The sequence below is a fragment of the Berghia stephanieae genome, chromosome 4 (assembly GCF_034508935.2).
Source record: "Berghia stephanieae isolate SIO BIC M18660-M18661 chromosome 4, UCSD_Bste_1.3, whole genome shotgun sequence".
In the NCBI taxonomy this organism is placed as follows: domain Eukaryota; kingdom Metazoa; phylum Mollusca; class Gastropoda; order Nudibranchia; family Aeolidiidae; genus Berghia; species Berghia stephanieae.
Window position 1 is genome coordinate 58,570,214 of NC_088363.1, and position 26,548 is coordinate 58,596,761.

The following is a 26,548-nucleotide window of genomic DNA, read 5'->3' on the forward strand; positions in this document are numbered from 1 at the left end:
TTGCACTTAACCCGCAGGACCTGGTTTTGGCCTTCATTTCTTGAGCAAATAACTTAGCCCTTATTGTTGCTGACTTTGTGACGCGGCATTGCAACTGACGATTGGTTATGTCTTGTCTTTCATTGAGATACAGACCCTTCAGAAACATTTCCCTTGACGATGAATAAAGGTGTTCTTTTTTTCTAAATAATTTTTCCTATCCGTTCCAACAATACATTACGATACGCCTATCAAATATCAGTATAACCCATATCACTAGTATTTATTTTCAAGGGTCATAAGACGGTAATATATTTGTCACGCCCTAGAAGTCAGCGGGACAATTAAAACTGATAAATGATATGGAGACTTGATAGTTCTAGTGTCATTCTCTGCTTTAAAACACGTTCGGTGATATTTCAAAGCTGACAGTTATTGCATTCAATGTTTAGTGGTAGTTCGACTCTGTTCAAATATAGCCGTAATTTGAGAAAACACCGTCTTTATTTTGGCCCGAAAACGTTTACTTTAAATATCGATCAAATATTTCAAACCTGAGGGCACATACACTCCAGCACGGTCTCCTCGGGACAAGCAAAAACGTTCGAGGAAACCGTACATTGCCATTGCATTCGATGGGGAGGAAGGGGACAGCGGTATGGTCTTTGCTTCATACCCAAAAGATACCTAGTTCGAATATCCACAGCATCATGGGACCTTCAACAAGCCACCTCACCGTAGCTCAATTAGTGGCCCTGTGCTATGGCTGATACCTGGGTTATTCCAGTCTTCCCTTGAAATAGACCCCAAGACATATTTCTACTTGAGGATGAATAAAGAGAACTTTATTATTATTTACCTTATTGATATGTTACAAGGAGTTGGTGTTTGTGTTTGTGTGTGTTTTGTGGTGGTGGTGGTGGGGGGGGGGGGGGGAATTACTGTATTACAACATTCATTTATCGTGATAGCCAATCATAATCATGGCGCGTGGCATTGGAATTGGAAATAATGGCGAAGTGGTTTTTAAAAAAAAAGCAGAGAGGTGCCTTCTATGCGTAACGGCGATGGAGTGTGTGAGTGTCTGCTTGTATATCATACTGCACACACACACACACACACATGCAGTCTACATCCCTGTAGACAGATCCACACAGAAGTAACGGTCAATATCACAATCATCAGTGATCGAAATCACCGGGCGCATAAAAAAAAACAAACAAAACAGTTAATTAATTTTTCTTACGTTGGCTGGGTGAAATTAGTTCGAGGAAACCGTGTTCGAGGGAGGAATGGAATGATAACAAAGAATAATAAGGAAACAATTCTGGACATTCGAATGAGTTCGAGGAAACCGTGCTGGAGTGTATTTGCAGGTCTCAGAACCGAGCGCAATTATGGGTTTTTATTTAACATTGTGACAATGGAAGATATCTTGCGTTGATTGAGAGTATTTCCATTACAACAATAAGCCCATTGCAATTTGGGTCACAAGAACTGCAAATATGTGCACATAGTCTCAAACCCGAGACTAAAAGAAATTTTTGTTGTTTTTCTTTCTTTTTTTTTTTGAGGGGAAAGGATTGGGGGGGGGGGGGAAGGGGTGGCAATTTGAAGAAGTGTCAGAATTGAGATTTTTTGACACGTTGAGGATCATTCCAATCGATAGATATTTGCAGTACGCTTTTGGGTCAAAATAAAACAAAAATCGTTTCATCAGAGTACTGTAGTACACTGATCGATCCCTTCAATAATTAATTGTGATTGGCGATGGGGGTGGGTGGGAGGATTACATTGCCGCCACTCTGCTGATGTCAGGTCAATCGAAGGATCCCCCCCCCCCCCCCCCCCCCGGTTTACGACCAGAATGCAAAGCCAGCAGATTGAAAGCCTGTCTGTTTTTTAGGGATTATTGTAAGACGCGTGCCTCACGTTGAGGCCATTTCATTGCCTGTAGAAAATAACAGATAACAGGATTGTCAGATTACATCCGATTTGTCTGTGCTTACAAAACGAGTCCCTCGAAACCATAGGAACCATGGAGCCGGAGTTTATAAGCAAAAATTACTAACTACCTATTGGACAGGACGCTAGTCAATCGTACAGTACTTTTTCCTCATATCCATCAGACACAGCTACCTAATCACTGTTTAGAATCCAGCGCGTTCTGTAATCGCATTCCTGAGCAAGGATAGAAAGCCACATTGAGCAAGAAATCAGGTTAATGGGGGATAGCCTAGACAGCAAAAGCTGACTTCCCCATCCCACCATGAGGGGTTGAAATACTCCATCCAACATTTGATTACAATCTACTACAACTACAACGACAACGTCCCAACATCATCTCCCACTGACCAAAACAGACAATTCACTGGGTCAGTAGGATAACGGGTTCTTTTACTATTCATTTGTCAAAGGCTGATATTTTCATAAGCTTTCATCGTAGCGACATCAAGGTTCTTAATGATCTCAAAGGTAAACAAACGTCAGTCAGTTTTAGGGAGAGATTGATGGCAGTTTGTTAATTCCCCTCCAAGCAAATGGATCGAAAAACATAGATAGGTAATAACAGCAGCAGCAGTGGTAGAATCTCACTGGAACACAACCCCCCCCCCCCCCCAACAAAAACATCTAGATGCCTCCCTCTTGGTAAGGAACGGAGCCAGGGTCTAGGCAAAAACTCGTTCCAGTGAAAAGACAGGACATCCCACCAAAAAAAACCCCAGCAGATATGGGATGATAGAAGAGGATCCACATGATGTAGTCCCACCAAGCGCACGCAATAACTAATGTTAATGGACAAGTAGAATTACATATATATACTATAAAATACAATTGATGGCAATAAGCAGCAAGCAATGCCTTTTGTTGTGTGAAAGGCGTTAGGCGATTTGACAAGCAAGTATTAGTAATAGACGGAACCAAGTTGACGTCACTCAACTCTGCATTTATTTGTAGACAGCCATTTGGATAACAAGTTCCCACTTAATTATATTAATCAGTCTAAAAACGCTCAAGGTTACAGATAGTATTGGGTTATATGTATTATTATCGTTATACGTATTCGTCTGGCAGATGTTGTATTTTACCTAAACGCATAGCATCAATAGACAAATATTATAAGGAATTAATACTTCAATTAAAACCTACCCCGTTGAAGAATAACACACACACACCGGCCCAAGAATCAATAATAACAGGAATTCAGGTAACTCGGAAAACAAATCAATGCCCCAAAATACTACTACACAATACTATGCCATTCGAATTCGAGAAGATATGCGGCTTGTGAAACTCGCCTCGCAACATTACGCCAGCGATGCCTCCATACTACAATGACTCGCCCTCTCTCATGACTTGCTGTGACAGTTATCAAGCCGAAGGCTGTTTAAACGCTAACCGACCTTGTACTGGTTTGTCACTTGGCTGGCCGTATTTGAAGTCTTTGGGTGCTGAGACTCGCACTCCGCCCACATTTATCTGTTTGCCCGTCTTAGAACAAATTAATGATAATGAACAGTGACAATGACAAGACAAAAATAATAACTGTGAAGGGTATTTGTAACAAAACGATTCCCCTATTCAGGTTTATTCAAATTTAATAACTACAAAACCTTTAGTTGTTAAGGATATCGAAGTTAATTCAAATATATATTAAAATACGAAAAAAACAAAAAAAAAAACACCACGAGACAAAAACAAAAGAAAAACAAACAAAACATATCATGAATTATAATACCTCTGAACTGCTTGACTACCGAAACATACATTATCTGCATGATCATTCATTCTCTATCTCCTCTCACAAACGATAGTATTATGAGTAAAGATACAAAAAAAAAATAAATAAAAAGAAACTCAAAACCCATGAAAGTATATCATGTAAAAAAATACCCCAGAAAAACAACAACTCAAGTCGTCATATGCAAAATCAAATGACTTCTTTTCAACGGGAGTTGAAGCTTTATGTCGTCCTATTGTTAATTATCATTATTTTCTAAAAAGTATCATCATTATTATTATTATAATTAGTTGTGTTATAATAATAATAATAATAATAATAATAATAATAATAATAATAATAATAATAATAATAATAATAATAATAATAATAATAATAGTTCACAAGAAGACCATTTATCAAATAAAATTTATATGATTTGAGCAATATCAAATATGATGCGGCATTGTGGTTCAGTATATTTAAATCCTTAACTGTAGGTCTATAGGTCGCCCTGCTGTGTATGGTATAAAATTGAAAAGACTCTTTACTCACCACATTCTCCCATAGCAATCAGATTAAAATGAGTGCCTGCTTTATAACCAAACCGTCTTTGTAAAAAAAATATAGATGTTATATTACATTCTACATATCATGTTTATTCTGCAGTTGGCTTGGGAATCCATTAAAAAAAAAAATTGTATTTAGATTTTGGGATGGAGCAGTCACACTTTTATGTCATTTCAGCACCAGTAAGAAAAAGATGGGATAACCCCCCCCCCCCCCCCCCCAAAAAAAAAAAAATAAAAAAAATTCAAAAAAATTCTAGATTTTCAATTTAAAGCACTTGGGAAAAGTAAGACAAAGGGAAGTGAATCGAATTGGGAATAATCCAAGAGTAAACTTTCAATGTGTTTGGTTTGAGATCACCTAAAGTCCCATTCAGACACATGCACAGGTTCCCATCAAGAGGACCACCAGGATCCCACAAAGAAAAGCACACTCAAATGTTTACAGGATATATTCAAAACACATCTCCCAAAACCAATACACTATGCATTTGGCGTTTCCCTCTCAACCAAGGACTCTGGCCAGAGAAAAAGGACAAAAAACAAACAAACAAGTAATCTCACTCAAAGACAAATATAAAAAGCAACCTGGAAAAGGAAATCAGATATAGTGGGATAGAAGACACAGCAAGGTTTATCTCTCTACCGTCTGCGGGAGCTCAAAAGACCCCAAACCACTTGTACAGCCTTTGAGTACATTTAGTGGATATTGTGATATACAACAGCTCATGTCTCTGGTGGACAACTCCCTACATTCTGAAATGATATAATTCCCAAACAAAAAAATCAAAATCATTGTCACTCCAACAACAATTTTCAGGGGGGATCAATGATAATTTTGAGTGATGGTCTAGTAATAAAGTCTTGATCATGAAATTTGATAGAGATCAATATTAATTGATATGCTTTTATTGAATCTCTAAAACTGGAATAAAAAGAAAAACAAAAACAAGAATGATTGTAATTATTATTATTAAAAAATTAGATAAAATTTTCTTCATCCGGTGCACAGTGAACAAATTCGATATTGAGATTGTTTTATCAATAAACCCCTGAGACCTGTTTCACTTCTAAGAGAACAAAAATAAAATCTGACTTCAAATATTTCAAATAAATGTAGTAGATAGTAGGTTCTATTCGCTTATCAAAAAACTGAACAAAGAATGCCTTTGAGAAAAGGACCCTCCTATATCAGCCTACCAATTATTATTCCTCAAGGAGACAAACACTGGCGTCCTCACTTCTATTCATCGTCTAGACTTTTTTTTTACTAAATAACTAGTAATTCTAATACTTACACATCAACCTTTTGACTTCAGAGAACTCTATGCTTATATCAAGTACTAGCTTTTACGACAAACTACAGAGTACTTCAAATGTTATGAGCCTGCATTAGTGGTTTATCAAATCATAGCTAGATGCTCTACCCTTAACAATTTCAACTCAACCAAAATTTTCAAGTTTCAATGGTACCTATCTGTAGGAAACAGTCTGTTTTTTATTCTTCATTGCTATGATATCTAGCATTTGACTGCTTACAGACATTATGAAATCTGTCAGAATACTGCATTGACATTTATAAAAGAAAAACGATATTGTACCAAATGGACTTGACTTTTTCATTTAAAAAAAAAGATTTCTCATATGAATCTTTGGTCAATGACTACAAAGCAAGTCCTTGAGCAGTATTGAGGTCCCTTTGAATACGTTTCAGCTTTGTGGGAACCTGAATGGAAGAGAGAATACAACCTTTAAGTCATATTGCTGAATTTATTACTGAATCTTGTTCTTTTCAGCAAACTCTTTACTTAATTCTTTCATAATATCGCCGTGCTTGAAGTCAGAATTCCTCTTTTTCACTTCAGAGTAACACTCTTTGACAAACATAGCAAATTTATTGGGTGTTCGTGGAGTTTTGGGCGTTGCTGCTGCTGAACTGTCAAATGAGGATGAGTTGAGCTCTGAGGTCAGAAATACCTGGAAATCCCCTTTACAATGGCCACACACTTTCTTCTCAGTGTCCAGTGACTTAGAATGGCGGGCTATCCTGATGACAGAAAAATCAAAGAACAAAGAAACAGAAAATTACTGCTTAAAGATGTGTATATTTCTATTTTCTATAACTCCATTGAAAACTTTTACATGGGCTTTTAAAAAACCTACATTCAAAAGTATCTAGAATTATTTAGAAAAGATATCAACGGCTGCAGGCCTCAACAACAATTTGTATATCTTTATCAAAACAAACACGAATTTCAAGACAAAAAAATTCTGCAACATCCACAAGTACCTATTTTAGTATGAAAATATATAATACTTTGAAAAAGATGAAGTAGATTTCAATTTAGTCATTGATCGAGAGGTAAAGAATTTGTTTTTGACTGAATGTAAAATGAACATTGTCGAAATCATTTAATTCAATGAAATAGAAACATTCTAAAATTTTTACCTGTATTTACAATTGACACACTGGTATGTGTACTTGCTGTGTATGATGTAGTCATGGCAACGAGCCACCACCGGCATGAAGGGAAATGCTGCATTAACTTTTCTAGCCCTGGAAAAACAGCATTTAGGAAATTACAACAGATGAATGCTTGCTACGAAATGTATGTTCAATAATTTGTTTGGAAAAACAACATACTTAACTGGAAATGTGTCCTTTTCCATCAGAAAATTTGAAGTAACAAAAACAACTTACTGATGATAGATTATACAAGTTTACAGTCCAGTCAAGCTTAATGAGTAGTTGAGTCAAACATTTTTCAGGATAACATATAATCTTATAAAATATTATTGTTATCTATTTTGTCACCACGACATTATACAGGTGACATTTTGTCCATGGCAATCAGATTTACATATATCAATAGGTGATTAATTAAACAAATTACTAAGAATGGCAGTTAAGCTTATATAAAACCACTAAACCTCAAACAACATAAGACAGAAATAGAAATGCTTCAGAATTTTAACTTGTAATTCAAGATATCGATAAACACAGATAAGCTTGTCTTAAGCCATTATTTTCAAAATGTGTCGAGATTGAAATTGTCAGAACAGCCTTAGGCAATATAATAAATAAAAGTATGTTTATTTGTTGTGGAAAAAAACGAATTTCAAGAAAATAATTTGTATCAATATAACAAGGCACAATTTCTTCTCCTATTACTATAAAATGTCAATTTAAAATTGATTTTACAAAATTAACTTTGGTCACATAATATTATTTTCAACCATTCCCCACAGAAAAAATGTGTTCAAAAATCCGAGAGTGGTGGAAAAAATCAGAATTTGGTCAACTTTGGCTTTAAAAAATCTGAATAGTAATTACATATGTATAAGACGCTTGTCTGAAAACTGGCGAATAGAATTAACTGCAAACCTACCATGACTTCCAAACAGGGCCATGACTTTCATTCACTCCATTGATAATCCTGACAGCAGCATGACACAACTCATGTGCCAAAGTGTCCCTTACTCTCTCTGAAATACAAATGCAAGATCTCTTTTTAAGAAAACAATTCCATCCCACCCCACTCCCCAAAAATAAAAAAAATAATGAAGAGATGAAAATCAAATGTACTTGATTGTCTCATGAACTGCAGTTGAATTATTGACTTACAAAAATGTTTTTTTGCTTATTCAAAAGATGTTTCCTGTCTTTGTTCAAAATTTGCAGAAATATCTCTCAACACTGTTGATGCTATTCTGCACTGAGAATGTACAACTCAGTTAACTCAATTTCAGAGCAATGTCTCATGACTGCGATGGCTATTAAATGGTAATAAAAATGATTTGTCATGAATTCAATGTTTCTATAACAGAAGATAAACATACATAATATATTTAGGAATGATTCAGTCCCAAATGAAGAACAATAATATTGGTGTCCGAGGATCAAAGTAAAGAGTATTCAAACATGAACATTTTGAATATATATCAGCTATTGAATAACTACTCACCTGGTCTGTCACAGACTTTGACAGACAGGGTTATTTTGGCCATATTGGGATTGCTACGTTTATAAGAGAAAGTACCAGCGGTCTTCCTGTATCTGGCACTCCATTCTAATTCTATAGAGGCTGGAATCTGAGGATTTTAAAGTGCAATACTTAAGCAGGTGTAAATCCAATTTTTTAAAAACGGCCTGTGTCTTTTGATTAGATTTTTAGCCCATAAAGGTAACTCATCTTGCCCACTATTTTTGTAACGAGACAGATATGATTTGTTGCAATAAAAAAAAAATACATACTTGGAAGCCAATCTATTTTCTATTAATTCATCTTGAAAAAAGGCTGTATTTCTAAATATCCACATTCCAGTTTTCAAGGTTACAGATTTACTGATTATGGAGATGTGAATGTATTTGGTCAAGTTTACATCTTTTGTGAAAAAAAAAAGTGACATAATTTTTGTTTTAATTAATATTTCCCCAGCTGATTACCTTCGTGTGGCTATAAATACAACATACCTTTGATTCAAAGACTGTTTCATTAAAGACAACAAATAGCTTCTTTGTCAGCTCTTCTTTCAGAGACTTGAAACTCTTCACAAATCTGTAGATTAATCAGCGTAAAAAAAAATCAGAGACGTTTCAAAAATTCAGATATATGTCAATGGCTTTATCATTATCCATAAACTAACAATACTGTGAGCCACACAAAATATTTCAGCCATTAAATCTGGAATTACTAAAAATGATAGGAGAGCCTGTAAAGTTAATGAATTTCTAAACAGATACACCAAAACGTGGAGACCAAGGAGTAATGTGATATAGCATAGCCTTGTGCATACATTGTTATCGGAATCTGCTGGTGTTACTGGAAACCAGAGAAGGACTTTTTACAACAGAGAGGGAGACAGTCTATTTCAATCAAAAGCACATTGTGAATGACTTCCCTTTGTCCAGCAGAAAGAATCCTTGCAAGCCATCTTTTAAGTCAGATGCAGAGTTAGGACGTGTCACAGAGAGAGAGAGAGAGAGAGAGAGAGAGAGAGAGAGAGAGAGAGAGAGAGAGAGAGAGAGAGAGAGAGAGAGAGAGAGAGAGAGAGGAGAGAGAGAGAGCGAGAGAGAGAGGGAGAGAGAGAGAGAGAGAGAGAGAGAGAGAGAGAGAGAGATAGATAGATAGAGAGAGAGAGTGTGTGTGTATGTGTGGAGGGGGAAGGGGGGCTGGAAGGGGCTGGAAGGGGCTGAATGGGTAAAATCATGATGAGGGGTGGAGAAATGATCTAGAGTTTGAGAAGAAAATTCCTGAATTCCAAAATAGCAAGAGAGGACACTTAATGACAGTGAACAAACTTTAATCAAAGAAAATGAAATCTACTTGTTGATGTTGCTAGTAAATGTCAGCTGATGCAGAGTATCAGATATTAAACTTCAGAGTGACATGTTTAGAGAGCAACTTTGTTAGTGTAAAAGAGTGTGGGACCGATTGTGGAACAGCATCAGGTGTTTCTATAAACCAAATACCATTGTACAGATGATTTTAAAACCAAGCTATCCAGATTTCTGTAGCGTTAAAAAGGTAGAAACAGTTACTTGCTTTCAAATCAATCATATGGCACTATCTGCCAGATCTACAACCAGCTACCAGGCCACTGATAGATAGACAGGGGGTCAGAAAAAATGTTTTTACAACAGTCATATTGTTTAGCCACACATCACAGCAGCCATTTAGCTCAATTGCATTTCTATTTTTAATATATTAAAAAAAAAAAAAAAAAAAAAAAAATAAAAATAAAAAATATATATATATATAATGCAAATTTTCACTCACATTTATTTGGCGAAGACGACTCGTTTCTGTGTTTTTTACACTTCTTCAGTCGGCGTAATCCATTGTAATGTCCGTAGAAAAGTTCTTACTCCAAACTAAAGTTGTTTCATTGTGTAGTGGTGATTAGTGTTGATGTGTATTGTGATGTGCTCTCATGTTTATATTATGAGTGTGTGTGTGTGTGTGTGTGTGTATGTGTGTCTGTGCATGTAGGTGTGCTGTGTGTACATGTGTGTGTGATATTGTGTGGAGTGTGGTTGCGGCGGGGGGGGGGGAGAGAGGGGGAGGAGGGGTATAATGGGGTCGGGAGGGGGGGGGGGGAAGGGGGGGGGGGGAGGGTTATTTGGCCTTTTGCGTTTTGAGCTTGAATTTGTTAGAGTGTCTGCACATTGTCATCAGTTCAGATCTTATTGTTTCTGTAGTTGTGTAGTAAAATCTCCAGTTTCTCTGTCAGGCATAAATTGCATTTTCTAGCACCGCATCTGCAGGGGCTGCTTTGCTTGACGACCTCCCAGGTTATTGTTGGTGTTTTTTGTGTGTTTATTTGTTCCCAATAGTGCATTGCTAATTTGGTGCTTTTTGCTTTGCTTTCATGTGTTATGGAGGCTTTGTGGTTGTTGTATCGTGTTTTGAATGGGGGTTCTGTGCTGCCGATGTATTGTGCTGCGGTGTTATCAGTGGTTATGGTGGCTTTGTAGACTATGGCGCTTTTTTATGTCAGTTTCCTTTAAGAGGGCAATTGTCTTTCTTTCTGCAGTTACAGTTGTCTTTATTTGTATTGGTGTTGTTGGGTTCCGATATGATTTGTCTGTTGTGGTTGGTAATGATCTGTTTCATCTTTTGTGCACAGCTGTAGCTTATCTTGACGTTGTTTCTGTTGATTATTTTGTGCAGACGGTGGTTCTTCGGGAAGTGTTTATCGATGAGTGCAAGGAACTGCTTGCCGATATTTGAAGTGATTGCGTTGTTGAACGGCGGGTTGAACCATATTATATTCCTTTTTGTTTTGTTTTGGTGTTGTGGCGTGTGTTAAATTTTTGTATTTCAGTGTTGAGGTGTGTCCGCTCTGTTTGAGTGCCATTTCGTAGTCTTGTTTTGTTTCGTTGAATATGTTTTCATTTGAAGAGAGGTTGTTTAGCCGTTGTTCTATCATGGTGGGTATTTGTTTTATTATCGTAGGTGGGTGGTTGGAGTGTTTGTGGATGTACAATGGGGCGCTGTTGGGTTTCTTGTATGGTCTATACGTGTTAGTTTTGAGGCAGAGGGTTGTGTCCAGGAAATCGACTTGGTGTAGGTTACTTTCTAGTGCACAGCTGTGCACAAAACATGAAACAGATCATTACCAACCACAACAGACAAATCATATCCGAACCCAACAACACCAATACAAATAAAGACAACTGTAACTGCAGAAAGAAAGACAATTGCCCTCTTAAAGGAAACTGCCAAAAAAGCGCCATAGTCTACAAAGACACCATAACCACTGATAACACCGCAGCACAATACATCGGCAGCACAGAACCCCCATTCAAAACACGATACAACAACCACAAAGCCTCCATAACACATGAAAGCAAAGCAAAAAGCACCAAATTAGCAATGCACTATTGGGAACAAATAAACACACAAAAAACACCAACAATAACCTGGGAGGTCGTCAAGCAAAGCAGCCCCTACAGATGCGGTGCTAGAAAATGCAATTTATGCCTGACAGAGAAACTGGAGTTTTTACTACACAACTACAGAAACAATAGCACCTTAAACAAAAGATCTGAACTGATGACAATGTGCAGACACTCTAACAAATTCAAGCTCAAAACGCAAAAGGCCAAATAACCCCCCCTCCCGACCCCATTATACCCCTCCTCCCCCTCTCCCCCCCCCCCCCCCCCCCCCCCCCCCCCCCCCCCCCCCCCGCCGCAACCACATTCCACTACAATATCACACACACATATACACACAACACACCTACACGCACACACACACACATACACACACACACACACATACACACACACACTCATAATATAAACATGAGAGCACATCACAATACACATCAACACTAATCACCACTACACAACGAAACAACTTTAGTTTGGAGTAAGAACTTTTCTACGGACATTACAATGGATTACGCCGACTGAAGAAGTGTAAAAAACACAGAAACGAGTCGTCTCCGCCAAATAAATGTGAGTGAAAATTTGCATTATATATTAGCTCTAACCACCATTATCGAGCACTTTCGTACCTACAAGTACCCACCAACACTCATAAATATATATATATATATATAAAGAAAGAAAGAAAACATTAGAAAACACACAATCTCAGACATCAAAATCACATTGTAAAATATGTATTATCAAAAGGTACCGAACTGATGCACAATTTACAAAATCAGACCTACGTTATAAAGCGAACACAAAATTTGTATAATTTTCACCTTATTTAAATGAATTGTCACTTTAAAATACCTCAAAATGGGTGTTGAGTACTATCATTTGAAATATATATTTATGGATTTCTTTATTTCACAATCTGATTTTCCATTGGATGTTACATTGAAGCCTAAATATTTGAAACATTCAACTTGTTGTATTGTTTGTCCTCTGCTTGTTATTACACAGGCTGGTGGGTTATTATTTTTAGATACCGTCATACATTCTGTTTTAGATATATTCAGTTCCAGTCCCATATTTTCACTACTCCTGACTACAACATCCAGTAATTCTTGTAGTTCATGTTCAGATTCTGCCAGTAGAACCGTATCATCTGCATACCTCAGATTTGTTACATTCTTTCCTCCAATACACACCCCCTTCTTATGTTCGATATCTCTTAATATCATTTCACTATAGAGGTTGAATAAATCTGGAGACAAAACACACCCCTGCCTAACTCCTCTTCTAATAGGTGTAAAACTGCTTAGTTCATTGTCAACACGCATTGCTGCTTCTTGTTCCCAGTACAAATTCCGTAATATTCTTAAATCTTTACCATCAATGTCCAAGGATGATAGAATTTTGAATAGTTTTTCGTGTTGTACTTTATCAAAGGCTTTTGAATAGTCGATGAAACACATATACAGATCTTTATTTACTTCAATACATCTTTCCATCAGCATTGATAATGTGAATATTCCATTTCTGGTACCCTTGTCCTCAACAAAACCAAATTGCATCTCCCCAATTTCAGGTCGTATTTTATTTCTTATTCTTAGTAAAATTATCTTCAAAAGAATTTTTGTGAGGTGGCTCATTAGGCTAATAGTTCTGTGTTGTTCACAATCAACTGCCCCTGGCTTTTTTGGTAGTGCTATAAAAATGGATCGTTTCATATCAGTTGGCATTTTTCCTGTGTCATACACTTGATTTAGAAGGTTTGTGATGAATTCAATCCCCCATTCACCCAGGCCAGTCAAGGCTTCAATTGTTATGGCATCAGGTCCTGCAGCTTTTCCATTTTTCATGCTTTTCATGACGTTCCTAACTTCATCTTTCATTATATTATGGAAAATCAGATTGTGAAATAAAGAAAAGAATAGGTATGGCGAAGAATGCATTCAACCAGCTGCATACAATTATGAAAAACAGGAATATTAGCATGAAAACAAAAATCAAAGTCCTGGATTGCTATGTACTGTCTGTGCTGCTATATGGTTGTAAGAGCTGGACCATAAACAAGACCATGGTTAAAAGACTGGAGGCAGTGGAAATGTGGTTTTACAGAAGAATGATGAGGGTGTCATGGATGGAAAGGAAAAGAAATGAAGAAATTTTAGAAATGGCAAACAGAAAAAGATCACTGATAACAAAAATCATCAAACGCCAAATGGAATTTTTAGGACACATTATCCGCCACCCTGGTTTGGAAATACTCGCCTTGACTGGAAAGATGAATGGAAAAAGAATAAGAGGAAGACAAAGAATAACGTATTTGAAAGGGATAAGAACTTGGACAGATGAAGCTGAGAAAGGTGGCGCTGCTTTAATAGAATTGGCAAGAGATAGATCAGCTTGGCGGAAGATGACCTCCGACGTCTGCTTCAGATATGGAACTACATGACATGACATTTATGGATTTGAAAAAACAACAGACTTTCACTAATATAGATTTTTAATAAAATTAATGTAAAAACCTGAGTTTTGAGCAAGAAATACGAATTTTTGACAAATGTGGCAATTAAAAAAAAACTTGCATATAACAATTAAATTTAAGTAGTAGCTCTGCAAATTATACTAGGTCATAATACATACGCACACTGACTGAAATCTTTTTTTTTTTCAACGTGCAAGTTATAGGAATGATAAGACAACTGTTTACATGTCATTATTACCTGGCTGCCTCTGGGTGACGCCTGTACTCCACAAAATTGGCAGAAAGGGATTTTAGAAAGAAGGTGTTGTCATCGTCTTCAAAGTTTGATCTGGAAGGGTGATTGAAACCTTTAGGGGCTGTCCATGGATGAGTTTGAGGGCCTGCATTTTGAAGCAATTGATTAAAATCATAATGTGAGGAGACTTATGGGATAGTAAACTAGTTACATGAAGTGAAAAACAAAAAAAAAAAGAACAAAAAAAAAAAAAAGAACAAAATTTCTTTATAATGAGCAAGGTAGAAGTCTTAACATTTTTTCTGTAAGATTTTATCTCATCTGGTTATCGTAATTTCATTTTATTGTCTATGAAACACTTATGAAATAAATCAATGAACGAATAAAAATTGCAAAAATAATTTAAGATTTATAAATATTATGACTGGAATCAAGACAACACAGATTTTTTAAAAACATCATTTGTGATTGATTTTCACTTTAAAAAAATTCAGAGCAAATTAAAACAGAAAGTGAGAACAGATTTTTTTTAAATGACAAAACAAACAGTGTGTTGTAGAAACTACCTTTTCTGTTAATAGGCGTCTCAAATTGGGAGGTTGATTTGGAAGCAGGCTTTGGAGTTTTGAAGCTCGTCATTTTTGGTGAAACTGGGGGGAATCGAGATGGCGTGTCCTTTTCTTTCACAACAAAATCATCATCACTTCCACTGCTGCTCCAAGATGGAATAAAGCTTTTCGCCAGCAGCTTCTTCTTCCCTGAGGGACATGCTTCTACTTCACCTTTGTCTTTCTTGCCAGGGACTTTGGACTTAGAAGGGGTCACCAAATGTGTTTGTTTTGGTGTTAATAAATTCAATTTCCTTCCAGTTTTGTTGACCTTTTTCTTTGTATCTATATCTATGCCTTCCTCACTCCAACCTGTGGAAATGGTTTTGACAAAACCAGGACTTTCTACTGAACTTTCATTGCTCCTCTCATTCTCTTCATTGTTTGTACTTTGTGCCAAATCTAACCGTTTTTTCCTTGTTTCTTGTTGAGGATTCTCATCATTTTCAATAAAATCTGACAAATCTAAATCAGATTCATGATTAGATTCTGATGAGCTGGAATTGTAATAAACATATGTCTTCTCTTCAGGTTTTCTGAAAGGAGGAAATAAAAATAAAATTAATGAGAAAACATACAAAATGGTGGCTTAAAGTTAGACATAGATATATACGTTTCAGAAATTGACCTGCTATTTGTGATAATTATGTAAATGTTTTACATAAATAGAGCACAGATTGTATAAGATCTCGCTGCCTTAATACATGTCTACCATTTCAGTGGAACAGAATTTCTCACAGCAAACTAGTATAATACAAATACCCTTTTCTATGAACAACAGATTCCATCTAAATACCCAGCAATCTGCCCGTACTGTCTGCTAAATCTGCCATGTCTGAAAACGGGCAGGACTATCAAAAACAATAACTCTTTTTAATGTCATATTGTTTGAAAAATTAATTCTTGATATGCATTTTTGTGTCTAAATCTTTATTATTTACGAGTGACAGTGATGAATCTATCAAGCTTTGCCAAGGACCTTCGGAATTGAAAATCAAAATAGGTGGACTGAATGTAAATAAAATGACTTTTTTCTGTCATAAAATAGCATGAAAAATGAGGGTTGAGTATCGATTTATAGAAGGTGCTGATAGCTCAGTTGGTAGAGCACTCACATCACAAACAAAGTGACAGAAGCAGATGAGATATATTTTTTTCTGAATCCCTTGTCCATCCAGCAGTGATTGGTTAGTTGGGTCTCTTAAATCTGGCAGAAAGCATTTTGCAAATAGACTAGACTCCAATTCAAGGAGTAGCAAGCAATTGCTATTGTTCATTTATCACTAAGGACACTGGTATAAACTCTGGCTCCAGGCACCCTTCAGCTCTGAAGGGCTGCTTTTTCACCGACTTATCAAAATAAATAATGGAAAACACAAAGTAAAACCTGACGCTCAGCAAACTGAGCCTGCAGACACAAACCCCATTTGGTACAAAGAGCATAGCAGTGCATTATTATGTCTTTTGTGATATAAAACAAAGAAGAGCTATATATGGAGCACGTTTTATTCTCTTAAACAAATTCCGTTCACCTCACCTCAAACTAAAAGCCCATTTATTTCTGTTTCCAAGTCACAAGGCATAAAAGTCACCATCAGTGTACTTGTAATTCCCAATAACACGAATGGTGATGAGTTGAAATGAAATGTACTTTTTGCTGGCACACAAAGTATAAATACTGCTAATTCCAGTAGTGATAAATGGCTTTTGATTTGGTTGATTCTCAAAAAAATATTTGCATGCATTCGTATTTGGAGCTTGAGTCCTTTTTCTGAATGTTTCATATTATCACATTTCATAATTTCTTTATCTGATTGTGCAAATAGAAAGAAACATGTCACTTGGTCCAGTTTCAGGTTGATATAATGCAAATACAAACCTTCGGGCCTCTCTTTCTGTTCTGTCTAGCTTATTGTTGGTCTTGATATAAAAAAGATAATCATCATTATTTTCATCATCAGTACTGTTGTTGTTAGAGTCATCACTTTCAGCTTCGGATGGTAATGAATCATTATCATTGACAATAAACTCATCCATGGAAGGCCTTTGATATAAAAGGATAATGATAAAAAATAAATAAATCAATCAATCAATGTGCTAATGCAAAAGGGTATAACATTCTTGTAAAAAAACTAACAGTACAGAGAAATCCTGATAAAGCCAACACTACTGGATCAGATAGATTGGTTGACTTTAACCATCATCAATGGAACATATCGAGTAGAAAAAGACTAGAAAATTTGGGACCAACAACAGGTTATGACTTTATGCAAAAGTCGACTTTAAGAGTTTTGGCAATATGCAGATTCCAATGAAATAAATGTGGTAGTAGTAGTAGTAGTAGTAGTAGTAGTAGTAGTAGTAGTAGTAGTAGTGGTCGTTGTAGTAGTAGTAGTAGTAGTAGTAGTGGTCGTTGTAGTAGTAGTAGTAGTAGTAGTAGTAGTAGTAGTAGTAGTAGTAGTAGTAGTAGTAGTAATAGTAGTAATAGAAGAAGTAGTAGAAAATAAACAACTTGAGCTTTTATATTGATATATATATATAGTGCAACATCCACATGCTCAAAGTACTTTACTGGGGGTCCCTAGCCACTTTAACATGTAGGACGACATATGACGCCATTTAGTCAATATTCCAAATTTCCGGACAGAGACAACGTTGTTAATGGCCAGATACTCATTTTACATCTGGGTATGGTGAGAGCACAAAATGCCCAGGAATTGATGTAGTATGTTCTATTTGGTTGTATATCCATTTTTGAGCACCTCTCCCCCTCTTCCCAATATTTAAAATCACTTTTTACTTTAAAAACTTGGTTTAAAAATAATCGCAATCTGGAAATGGCAGGCCTGAATATTGATACCATCATGAAACAATATTCTTTCTGTACTGACTTTGATATGGCAACTAACAATGTAGGTCAGTAAGAGAACCTGTCTGTTCAGTTAGACTCTCAATAATACTTCCGAGGTTAAAATTTTTATGTATTTATTATATATTTTTACACAAACGTACAAATATTAGAATTCGACCCTATAATTTCTGTTACAATTCATTAGGAGTGTAATATCCCCATAGCATTAACAAAATAAAGTTAATAACTATAACATATTAAATTGGTCTTTGCAATTTGTAATTTTGCGCATCATAATTAGCTTAAAATCTTGAATAGATAAATCTTAGATATTTCATTCTTCTTTTTCATTCCCCATGATTGAAGGGAGTAGGTGCACGTCAGTTATCAGATTTGGCAGTTACATCTGGCTGGTCTATGAGTATCTTTTGGTTCAGTGACTGTCTTTAGCTGGCTTTTTCAATTCAAATGATTTTTCTTCGCCTTTACTCTTCCAAAAAAAATATGTCCACAAGACATTGATGGTTTTATTTAAGTGTCCTTCTCTAGACAGGTTGCTAGCCGAGGCTTACAAGTCCTGTTCAACCATATTTTTTATTTTTATTCAGAGTCCTCCTCCTAGATCGATGACATTCCATTCTCTGTGAGCTCAAACTACCCGAAAAATGGCCTGGGTTGATTATTTTGGATGTTCTCAGTTGTTCCCTTCTTAGTCACTGATACAGATTAAACTTAATCTGGCCTTTATCCTTTGACTTGTCCGCCATGGGTGACCCTGCCAGGAGAAATATTTTCCACCGACATAGCTATCTAGAAAGCAAATGTTTGTATTCAAAATATTTCTTCTATGAAAAAGAAGTTTTAAAAAATACAACGGTGCATAAATTTTCAATAATTTATAAAATAAGGGACAATCTAATAAACTAAATAGATAATGAGAGAGAGAGAGAGAGAGAGAGAGAGAGAGAGAGAGAGAGAGAGAGAGAAGAGAGAAGAGAGAGAGAGAGAGAGAGAGAGAGAGAGAGAGAGGAAGAGAGAGAGAGAGAGAGAGAGAGAGAGAGAGAGAGAGAGAGAGAGAAATTGTTCAATATCTTACACATCTTTATTTTCCACACTCCTTCTTTCTTCCTGGTCTGCTTTCATTTTGTTCAAAACTGTCAAGGAAATGGATGGAAAATAAATATTTTAGAAAAATCAATGGCACATTCACAATAAAGTAACATTAAATGCTAAATTAATAGATAAAAGTATAAAAAATAATTCAAAATACGTAAAAAAGAAAGAAAGAAGACTCACAATCATCAAAATGGCCATCATCACTGCTACTGCTGTCCCTTCTCCTTTGTGAACGATACTCTCTAGAAAACAGAAATGATTTTTGTCATCAAATGACTTTGTCTGGCTATCTAAATGAGACAGAATCATCTGAAGGCTTTTAATAAATGAATAAAATACCAATAGTATTACGATTACTTCTTATTCTGATGCTGCTAATACTACTACTGCTACTACTACTAATAATAAAAGTATTTTCCGATCTTCTATCCGCACAGCAGTGTCTAAGTAGATGAGTATGTCTGATCTAGTGGAAAGTATTTTGCAATGGACTACTGTCAAAAGGATAACTAGCGATAGGCACTTGTTCATTTAATGCTATGTACAGAAATTTGGATAAACTCATTTCTCCATGATCTTTATGGCTCTGAAGAACGTTTTCAACAATGTATAAAAAATCAAATTTGAAGAATTTACACAACAGAGAAATATTTTTGAAAAAAAAACAAAAACAATTCTTTTCAAAGACTCGCATAGTTTCATAAAAATAATAATTTTTTAAAACTTCACACTATCAGTTCCACCAAGTCAAATTAAGGAAAGGTAGTTAAGGAAATCCTTGCAGCAAAAATAGTCATTTATTACTATATTCTCAAAAAATAGAAAAGATGAATGGGGGTTGACCACATTCAGGCCTCTAAATGGTTGGTGAAAAAAATTGTCGGAACTTTTTTGAACACATGAAAATAGACCAACAAAACAAAAATATGGATTATCAAACATAACACAGATATGAATGGTCAATTGACTGGTCAAATCATGTCACTCTTTTCCCCAACTTACTTTATAATAAAATAAGCAAATCCTTATTTTATGCTACAAAATAAATCCCAATTACTTGAGTACACAACGAGAAGCTGCTTTATCGCTCATGTTTGTGTTAATTCTTTCACTTATTTGGATTAATTCTTATACGAAAAGAAGAAGAAGAAGAAGAAGAAGAAGAAGAAGAAGAAGAAGAAGAAGAAGAAGAAGAAGAAGAAGAAGAAGAAGAAGAAGAAGAAGAAGAAGAAGAAGAAGAGGATGATGAAGAAGAAGAAGAATTAAGCAATCATGGTTGTAAGGAAAGAAAACTTCGGCTCAGAGCAGTCAATCACCTTTTCATTCAAAGACAAATATTTATTTCGCATTCATCATTCCAGTTGACTTTCAGCCGGATACAAATAAAGTGTAGGAACGGAGATAGCCAACCGAAAAAATGTGTATGTGTCTGTAGCAAAATAGAGAGAAACGGCCCGGTCTGACACACACTGTGTGTGTTAGGTGATTATTGACTATGCATGTGTTCAACAGCTTGCGATGCGACAAGACCTTGACGAGACGCTGTCAGCCAGGAATTGGTAACCGACAGTACGTGTGGGCAGCATAGTAGACAGTAGGCAGTGAATACATGTGGGTGGTGCCACATCCGGTGGAGTGTGCAGGTGGTGATAATTGACAAGATGGAATGATAATATACGTAGCTGACTAGTTCGTTTTATCGTTGATGCAACAAATAAAAAGTTTCTTTTTTTTTTTAAGTCAGCGATCGAAACGAAATAAAACTTTTATTGGCTCTGTGTTTTGACATTACGAATTTTATTTCTACTTTAAAATTTTTTAAATATTTTTTTTTAATGTCAGCACTTAACAGAGTTTATCAAGCAAAATCATACTGTCGGAAGATTTACAGGCCTGCAAATTTAATTTTGGTTTACTGCTTACCCTTTGGTAAAAGATGATGCATTAGAATCATCCTGTGATGGATTCCACCTCAAGCATAAAGCACCAGAGTCTTGAAGTTGTAGATCACTATTTTCCTGCTGTCCATGTTGATCTTTAGATTTCTCGCAATTATTAAATGAATTGTTTGAGAAGTTGTCCTCTTCTATATGTAGTATATCACTAACATTATCATTACCATTCTCATCATCATTTTCACTGTCAGCAATGACGACAGAGTATTTAAAATTGTTAAGCATATTTGTAGTTGTAGAGTTGACATCTTCTGTGTCTGAATCAGGAGCTAAAACATCATTTTGATCTTCTACAATAGAGGAGTTTTCATCAATAAAACCAAAAACTGTACGTGATACTTGTTCCCCTGGAGTTCGTTTATGATCTATCAATTGAACACTAGGATCAATTGATGGCGAGGAAAGTGGTGATGTTTGAGACTTTGGTGATTTAAGTTTTGAATGACTAGAAATATTATTAGAGGTAGAATTCATGAAACTTTGAGAGAGGCTTGTTTGAATGGAAGTATCCTTGACATAATAGCTGGACAGCTCTTGAGATGATGGTGAACTTTTTCCTGGACTCAAATATTTCCCTGTGTCTGAATTTGAAGACAGGTTATTTATAGAAGTAGAAGAATGTTCTATAGCTGTTGTAAAATGATCTTTTTGACTACAAACAGATGATGATGATGAATTTTGATCAGAAAATGTAGATGAATTAGAAGTTTTAACACTTTTTGCATTATCATCTTTGGATGACAATATACCTTGTTCATCATCTCTCGAAATCGACTCATCATGACATAAACTTGTCTGAATGGAACAGTCTTGCACTTCAACTTCTTCAAAACCATCAAAGTCAATGCTGTTCGTTATTTTCCCACGAGAATAGTGTATATCTCTTTCATTTTTGTTCTCCAACTTGCCTTCAGATTCAAAAGCTGGTTGAAGAGAAGTAGAATTCACAGATTTTTCAAATTTAGCTATATGAATTGAAGGTGAAATATTTTCTTTTCCACTAGCATCATTTGCTGGGATACTACATTGAACTTTGCTCTGGGTGCAACCCTCTTTTAATATCCTTGTTTTTATGTCATTATGTTTGAAATTTTGTGATTGAAAATCATCATCTTCAGAATCGTCAAAAGAAAAATTGAAGTTCAGCTTAGTTTTTTTCTTATTTTGAGACTTTGGCTTTTTCTCCATTTCTGTATTATATTATTTTGAGTTTATTGATGTAAATACTGGTAGGTGTTGAGAATAGGTCCAAAGTCCAGACAAGCTTCTAATATTATATCTGCAAAGGAAAGAAAATGCTTAGTATATGGTCAAACTGTAAAATATTAATTTCTCATTGTAATAAAGGAACCAGTCACCTTTTAAACTGACATTATGTCAGGGCAAACTAGTAACAGTTAAATCAGTAAGTCAAAAAACATGAAATTGAGACTAGGTCAAATATACATCTGCGTTATTGAGAATAAATATATTTTGCTACTTAAGAAAACATGAAAGTATCGTATTTCTGAGACATAAAATCAATTTGAAAACTAAAGAAACAAACATACATATATATATATATATATATATATATATATATATATATATATATATATATATATATATATATATATATATATATATATACACACACACACATATATATATATAGAAGTGAGGGTATTGTGTGTGTGTGTCTGTGTGTATGTATATATGTATGTATGTATGTATGTATGTATGTATGTATGTATGTATGTATGAATGTAGGCATGCATATACGATGATATGCTGGTTTGTATGTATGTCTGCATGTATGTATGTATGTATGTATGTATGTATGTATATGTGTTTGTATGTACGCTCATTTCTTTTGTATACATGTGTAGAAACAATGTGCAAGCGTGTATGTTCGTGTATGGCTGTGTCTGTATTTGTAAATGTGTTGATGTTCATACCATGAACCAAACTGAGCATTGTTTACCTCACATGAATTGCCTTTAATTTGGACAATAAAGATTATTATTATTATTATTATTATTATTATTGCATCCAGTTCATTATGTGTCTTTTCGTAGCCTGATGCTTTCCCCAAATTTACATTACAATGCAACGATCACTAAAGGAATAGTAAAAAATGAGTTGATTTTAGTTTTAGTCATACTCAAATGATCAGATGATCCCATTAATTGCACTACTGAGAATACAATTGTTCACTTCCTTTTCATGGTCGACACTGTGTGCGGCTATGTAGTCTTGTGGTATGACACTAGCTTTCGGATCGGAAGGTCCTGGATTCGAGCCTCGCTCGGTGCATGGTTGAATTCTGGAAAAGGCTCTTTACTCACATTCTCTCACCATACTCAAGTGTAAAATGAGTACCTGGTTGTTAACAGTGTTACTCTGTCGGAAAAAAATTTAATATTGTCTAACAGGCACCATATCTTGTTCTACATGTTACCTGTTGCTGTTGTCAGGGAACCTAAGTAAAGCGCTTTGAGTAGATGTTGTGCTAGATAAAAGCTAAAGTTTTTTGTATTGTAAAGCAATTTTTTGTTGTTGTCTATATCACGCTATGAGTTTACAAAGATACGTGATTGCATTTGAGGCACATTTTTGCCATGTGCCAAAGCTGATCAATTTAACAAAACCATAAAAATCACTTTATAATAGATATTCAAATCAAAATAGTGACAAAATTCACTATGATTCACATTTTGACACTTCTAGTTCTAGAACAGTAATTTTATATAGACCTCATTGGTATTGATATTGATTTGTAGGATTTGACTTAAGAAAAAAAATGATAGTACTACAGACTATAGTACAGTTGATTCAAAATGGTGAATAGTTAGTAATAGGAAATAGTAGTGAAGCTTTTACTTTTGAAACAATTGGGTGACAAACGGATTTCAATGGGAGGCCTTCCGAAAGCTCCTCGGTATAGCAGCTCTCTCAATTAGTATTTTCACCTTGTATCTTTTGCCAAGCGTTTATTTATTCAATTTGTCAATATATAGTGACATTTTAAAAACTCTAGAACAACTTGATAGATTAGTGAAAGTTTAAAATTTCCTAATATGGCCATTGTTTTGGTTATCTGCTGCCATTTGTTTTTTTTTAAGAATTGAAACTGATTTATTGGCAGACACTGTCTGGCAATAAGGAAAAGCTGAGGCTTTTGGTTATTGCCAGACAGTGTCATTTGCAACGCTCTGTTAAAAAAAAGTTGCGGAACCAGGATTCGAACACACAGCGCCGATTTTGACAAGCCTTCTAAGGCAGACGACTTCAACCATTCGGCCATAACACCCACATGAATTTCGACGTTATATTGTGTATATAGTACCATATTAGCCATCGACTGCTTATTGTTGGTTAATTTTATTTTTTTACTGATATTTTATTAACTTTACTTATTTCTATGTGCACTTAAAAACTTTTCATTTTCTGGAATTGGATAAATGTTTAAAAGTGCAGGTTTAAAAAAAGTGTCTGTGTATAACCGTCCATCGTTATTGTTAGACAGTGTCGGCCAATAATCATTTTTCTTATTGGCAGACATGTCTGGCAATAATCACAGCGGAGGGAATATTTATATTTAGGTTGTATCCCTTAGCACGAGGAGTTTTCACTTTCAGTTGGCCTCCCATTTCAATTGGGTAAAGAAACCAAAGTCTTAAGAAATTGAATTGAAGGGCTAAAGCCAAGCTAGGTCAACAATATTTGAATTTGACTAATCGTTGACATTTGAAAATTTGATGAATTTGAATATGGGGATGTTGAAATTTGAAAAACAAGGCAGCAAACGATTTCAATCAATGTCTCAGATTAACATTTTTACAACCGTTAAAATTATTACCGTTATAGTTATAGACACAATTAAACTAGAAAACCAAATAAAACTCTCTAGTAGTAGCATGTAGACCCACTAGTCGTATTTCATTCTATGGCGGCCATCGTCTTCACCGCTGTGATTATTTCCAGACAGGGTCTGGGAATAACCAATTTCCGTCATTCCCAGACACTTTTTTGAAACTCTTTTAAACAATTATCCACATTCCAGAATGGAATGTTTTGAATTGCACATAGGAATAAGTAAAGTTAATAAAATATCAATAAAAACATAAACTTAACCAACAGCAAATCAGTCGATGGATAATACGTTACTTAATAAACACAATACGCGTCAACTTTCATGTGGGTGTCATGGCCGAATGGTTAAGTCGTCTGCCTTGACTGGCATGTCAGATTCAACGATGTGGGTTCAAATCCTGGTTCCGCAACTTAAAATTTTTTTTTTTTATTCCGTCTTCTTTTTATACAGCAGGTTGCAAATGATAAATGTCCTATCCACCCCATTTCTTTTTTTTTAGAAAAATATTTCTCTCTCTCTCTTTTCTTTTTTTTTTTTTTAGTTCCTTTCTAGCAAAAATTGTTATAATTCGTCCCCACTCCGATCTCAAAAAGTTCTAAAAAGAATAAATAACTAAAAAGCAAACAAACAGAAATATTCAGAGAGCAACCAAATGGTCAGATAGAGGAGAAAAAAACAATAATAATTTTTAAAATAAAAACAATTTAAAGAAATTCATGCTCAGAAACGGAACAAGGCCAAACAAAAAAGGATAAAAGAATAGACTCGCTCAAAAAAAAAAAAAAAAAGGGGGGAGCGATCGGATTCGAATCTGTGCAGCTAAAAGGAGTCTAATGAAAGGTGGTCTAATCCCACTGAGCTGTTTATCCACACCGGTATCGACGTATCTTAAAATTCACATCTCTGATTAGAAGTTAGAATATGTTGTTGGATCTAGTTTTGTGGGTGTGTGGTGATAATAATAATAAATTGTAGAAGCAGGAGAAAACAGGTGTTGTTGGTTTTGGGCTTTAGGGTGAACAACACCTTGGCCTAGGCCTAGAAATTCGTCCGCGAAATAACAAATTCCGGGCCATCATCAATATCCCCAAAATTGTGGTCAGCAGAATGAACAAATTATAGAAACAAAAGTTGATCAATAAAGTTAACAGCTCGTGAAAATTTTTATTGTTTATGGACTATGAACAGATTTGATGATCTACAATTTTCTTGCTGGTTGAAAAAAAAATGGCGAATTGTCAGTTTGACGTTTTCAGTTCAAAGTGACAAAAGAAATTTCATTGATCCATTTGATTGCTTTTTTTTTTTTTTGGGGACACAAATAACCACTGGCATTTTTTTTCAGAATATTTTGGTATTTTTCACGCCTAGTTTGGCATTTTGCATACAATCTTTCTGCCAACTTGTTACACCTGTCTGGGAAAAACGAAAATTGGTTATTCCCAGACAGGTGTTTGGGAAATGACAGCCTCGTCTTCACAATCACCTCTCTACTCTACTCTCGTCATCGTCTCTGCCTCGAACTCGAACTCTCTTCTTGACTCTTGGACTTGGTCTTAGCCAACAAAGCCTCTACTTTAACATAACTGTCTCAGAACATGTCAACATCAAATTATGTAACTTTGTGACATCTTGAATCTTTGTGACATCTTGAATAAAGACATCTTTTACTTTTTACATAAACAGATCCATTCAGAAGTAATGAAAATGTGGTTTGTTCTAAATTGAAAATTTGTTTTCGCCGCCATTTATTGTTGTCGGCAGGGCAGCAGGGTTGCCA

At 35.4% G+C, this 26,548-nt stretch overlaps 2 protein-coding genes across 2 annotated transcripts in view; both read right to left on the reverse strand.

Annotated features, from left to right (window-relative positions):
* Positions 1–3,365, reverse strand: part of LOC144970918 (uncharacterized) — a 41,073-nt gene extending 37,708 nt beyond the window's left edge. The window contains exon 1 of the mRNA XM_078911097.1: positions 3,130–3,365. The gene's annotated coding sequence lies outside the window, so the exon portion shown is untranslated. The remainder of the gene's footprint in view (positions 1–3,129) is intronic.
* A 1,780-nt stretch (positions 3,366–5,145) lies between these two features.
* On the reverse strand, positions 5,146–26,537 carry LOC144970919 (uncharacterized). Its single transcript, XM_078911099.1, has 12 exons — positions 26,255–26,537; positions 20,881–22,191; positions 19,138–19,199; positions 18,938–18,995; positions 16,870–17,034; positions 14,949–15,526; positions 14,386–14,527; positions 8,744–8,828; positions 8,235–8,361; positions 7,659–7,755; positions 6,719–6,826; positions 5,146–6,316 (listed from the first exon to the last, which is right to left on the reverse strand). The coding sequence occupies exons 2-12, from the start codon at positions 22,098–22,100 to the stop codon at positions 6,043–6,045; spliced, it is 2,916 nt and encodes a 971-aa protein (XP_078767225.1). The 5' UTR covers positions 22,101–22,191; positions 26,255–26,537; the 3' UTR covers positions 5,146–6,042.
* Between the last annotated feature and the right edge of the window lie 11 nt (positions 26,538–26,548).

Excerpts from the sequence above, each read along its gene's own strand:
- LOC144970919 (XM_078911099.1), bottom strand. The coding sequence starts at position 22,100 with ATGGAGAAAAAGCCAAAGTCTCAAAATAAGAAAAAAACTAAGCTGAAC. Across the intron at positions 18,996-19,137 it reads TGATGGCCATTTTGATGATT|TTTTGAACAAAATGAAAGCA; the intron begins GTGAGTCTTCTT and ends TTTCCTTGACAG. Across the intron at positions 14,528-14,948 it reads GACGCCTATTAACAGAAAAG|GCCCTCAAACTCATCCATGG; the intron begins GTAGTTTCTACA and ends TTCAAAATGCAG.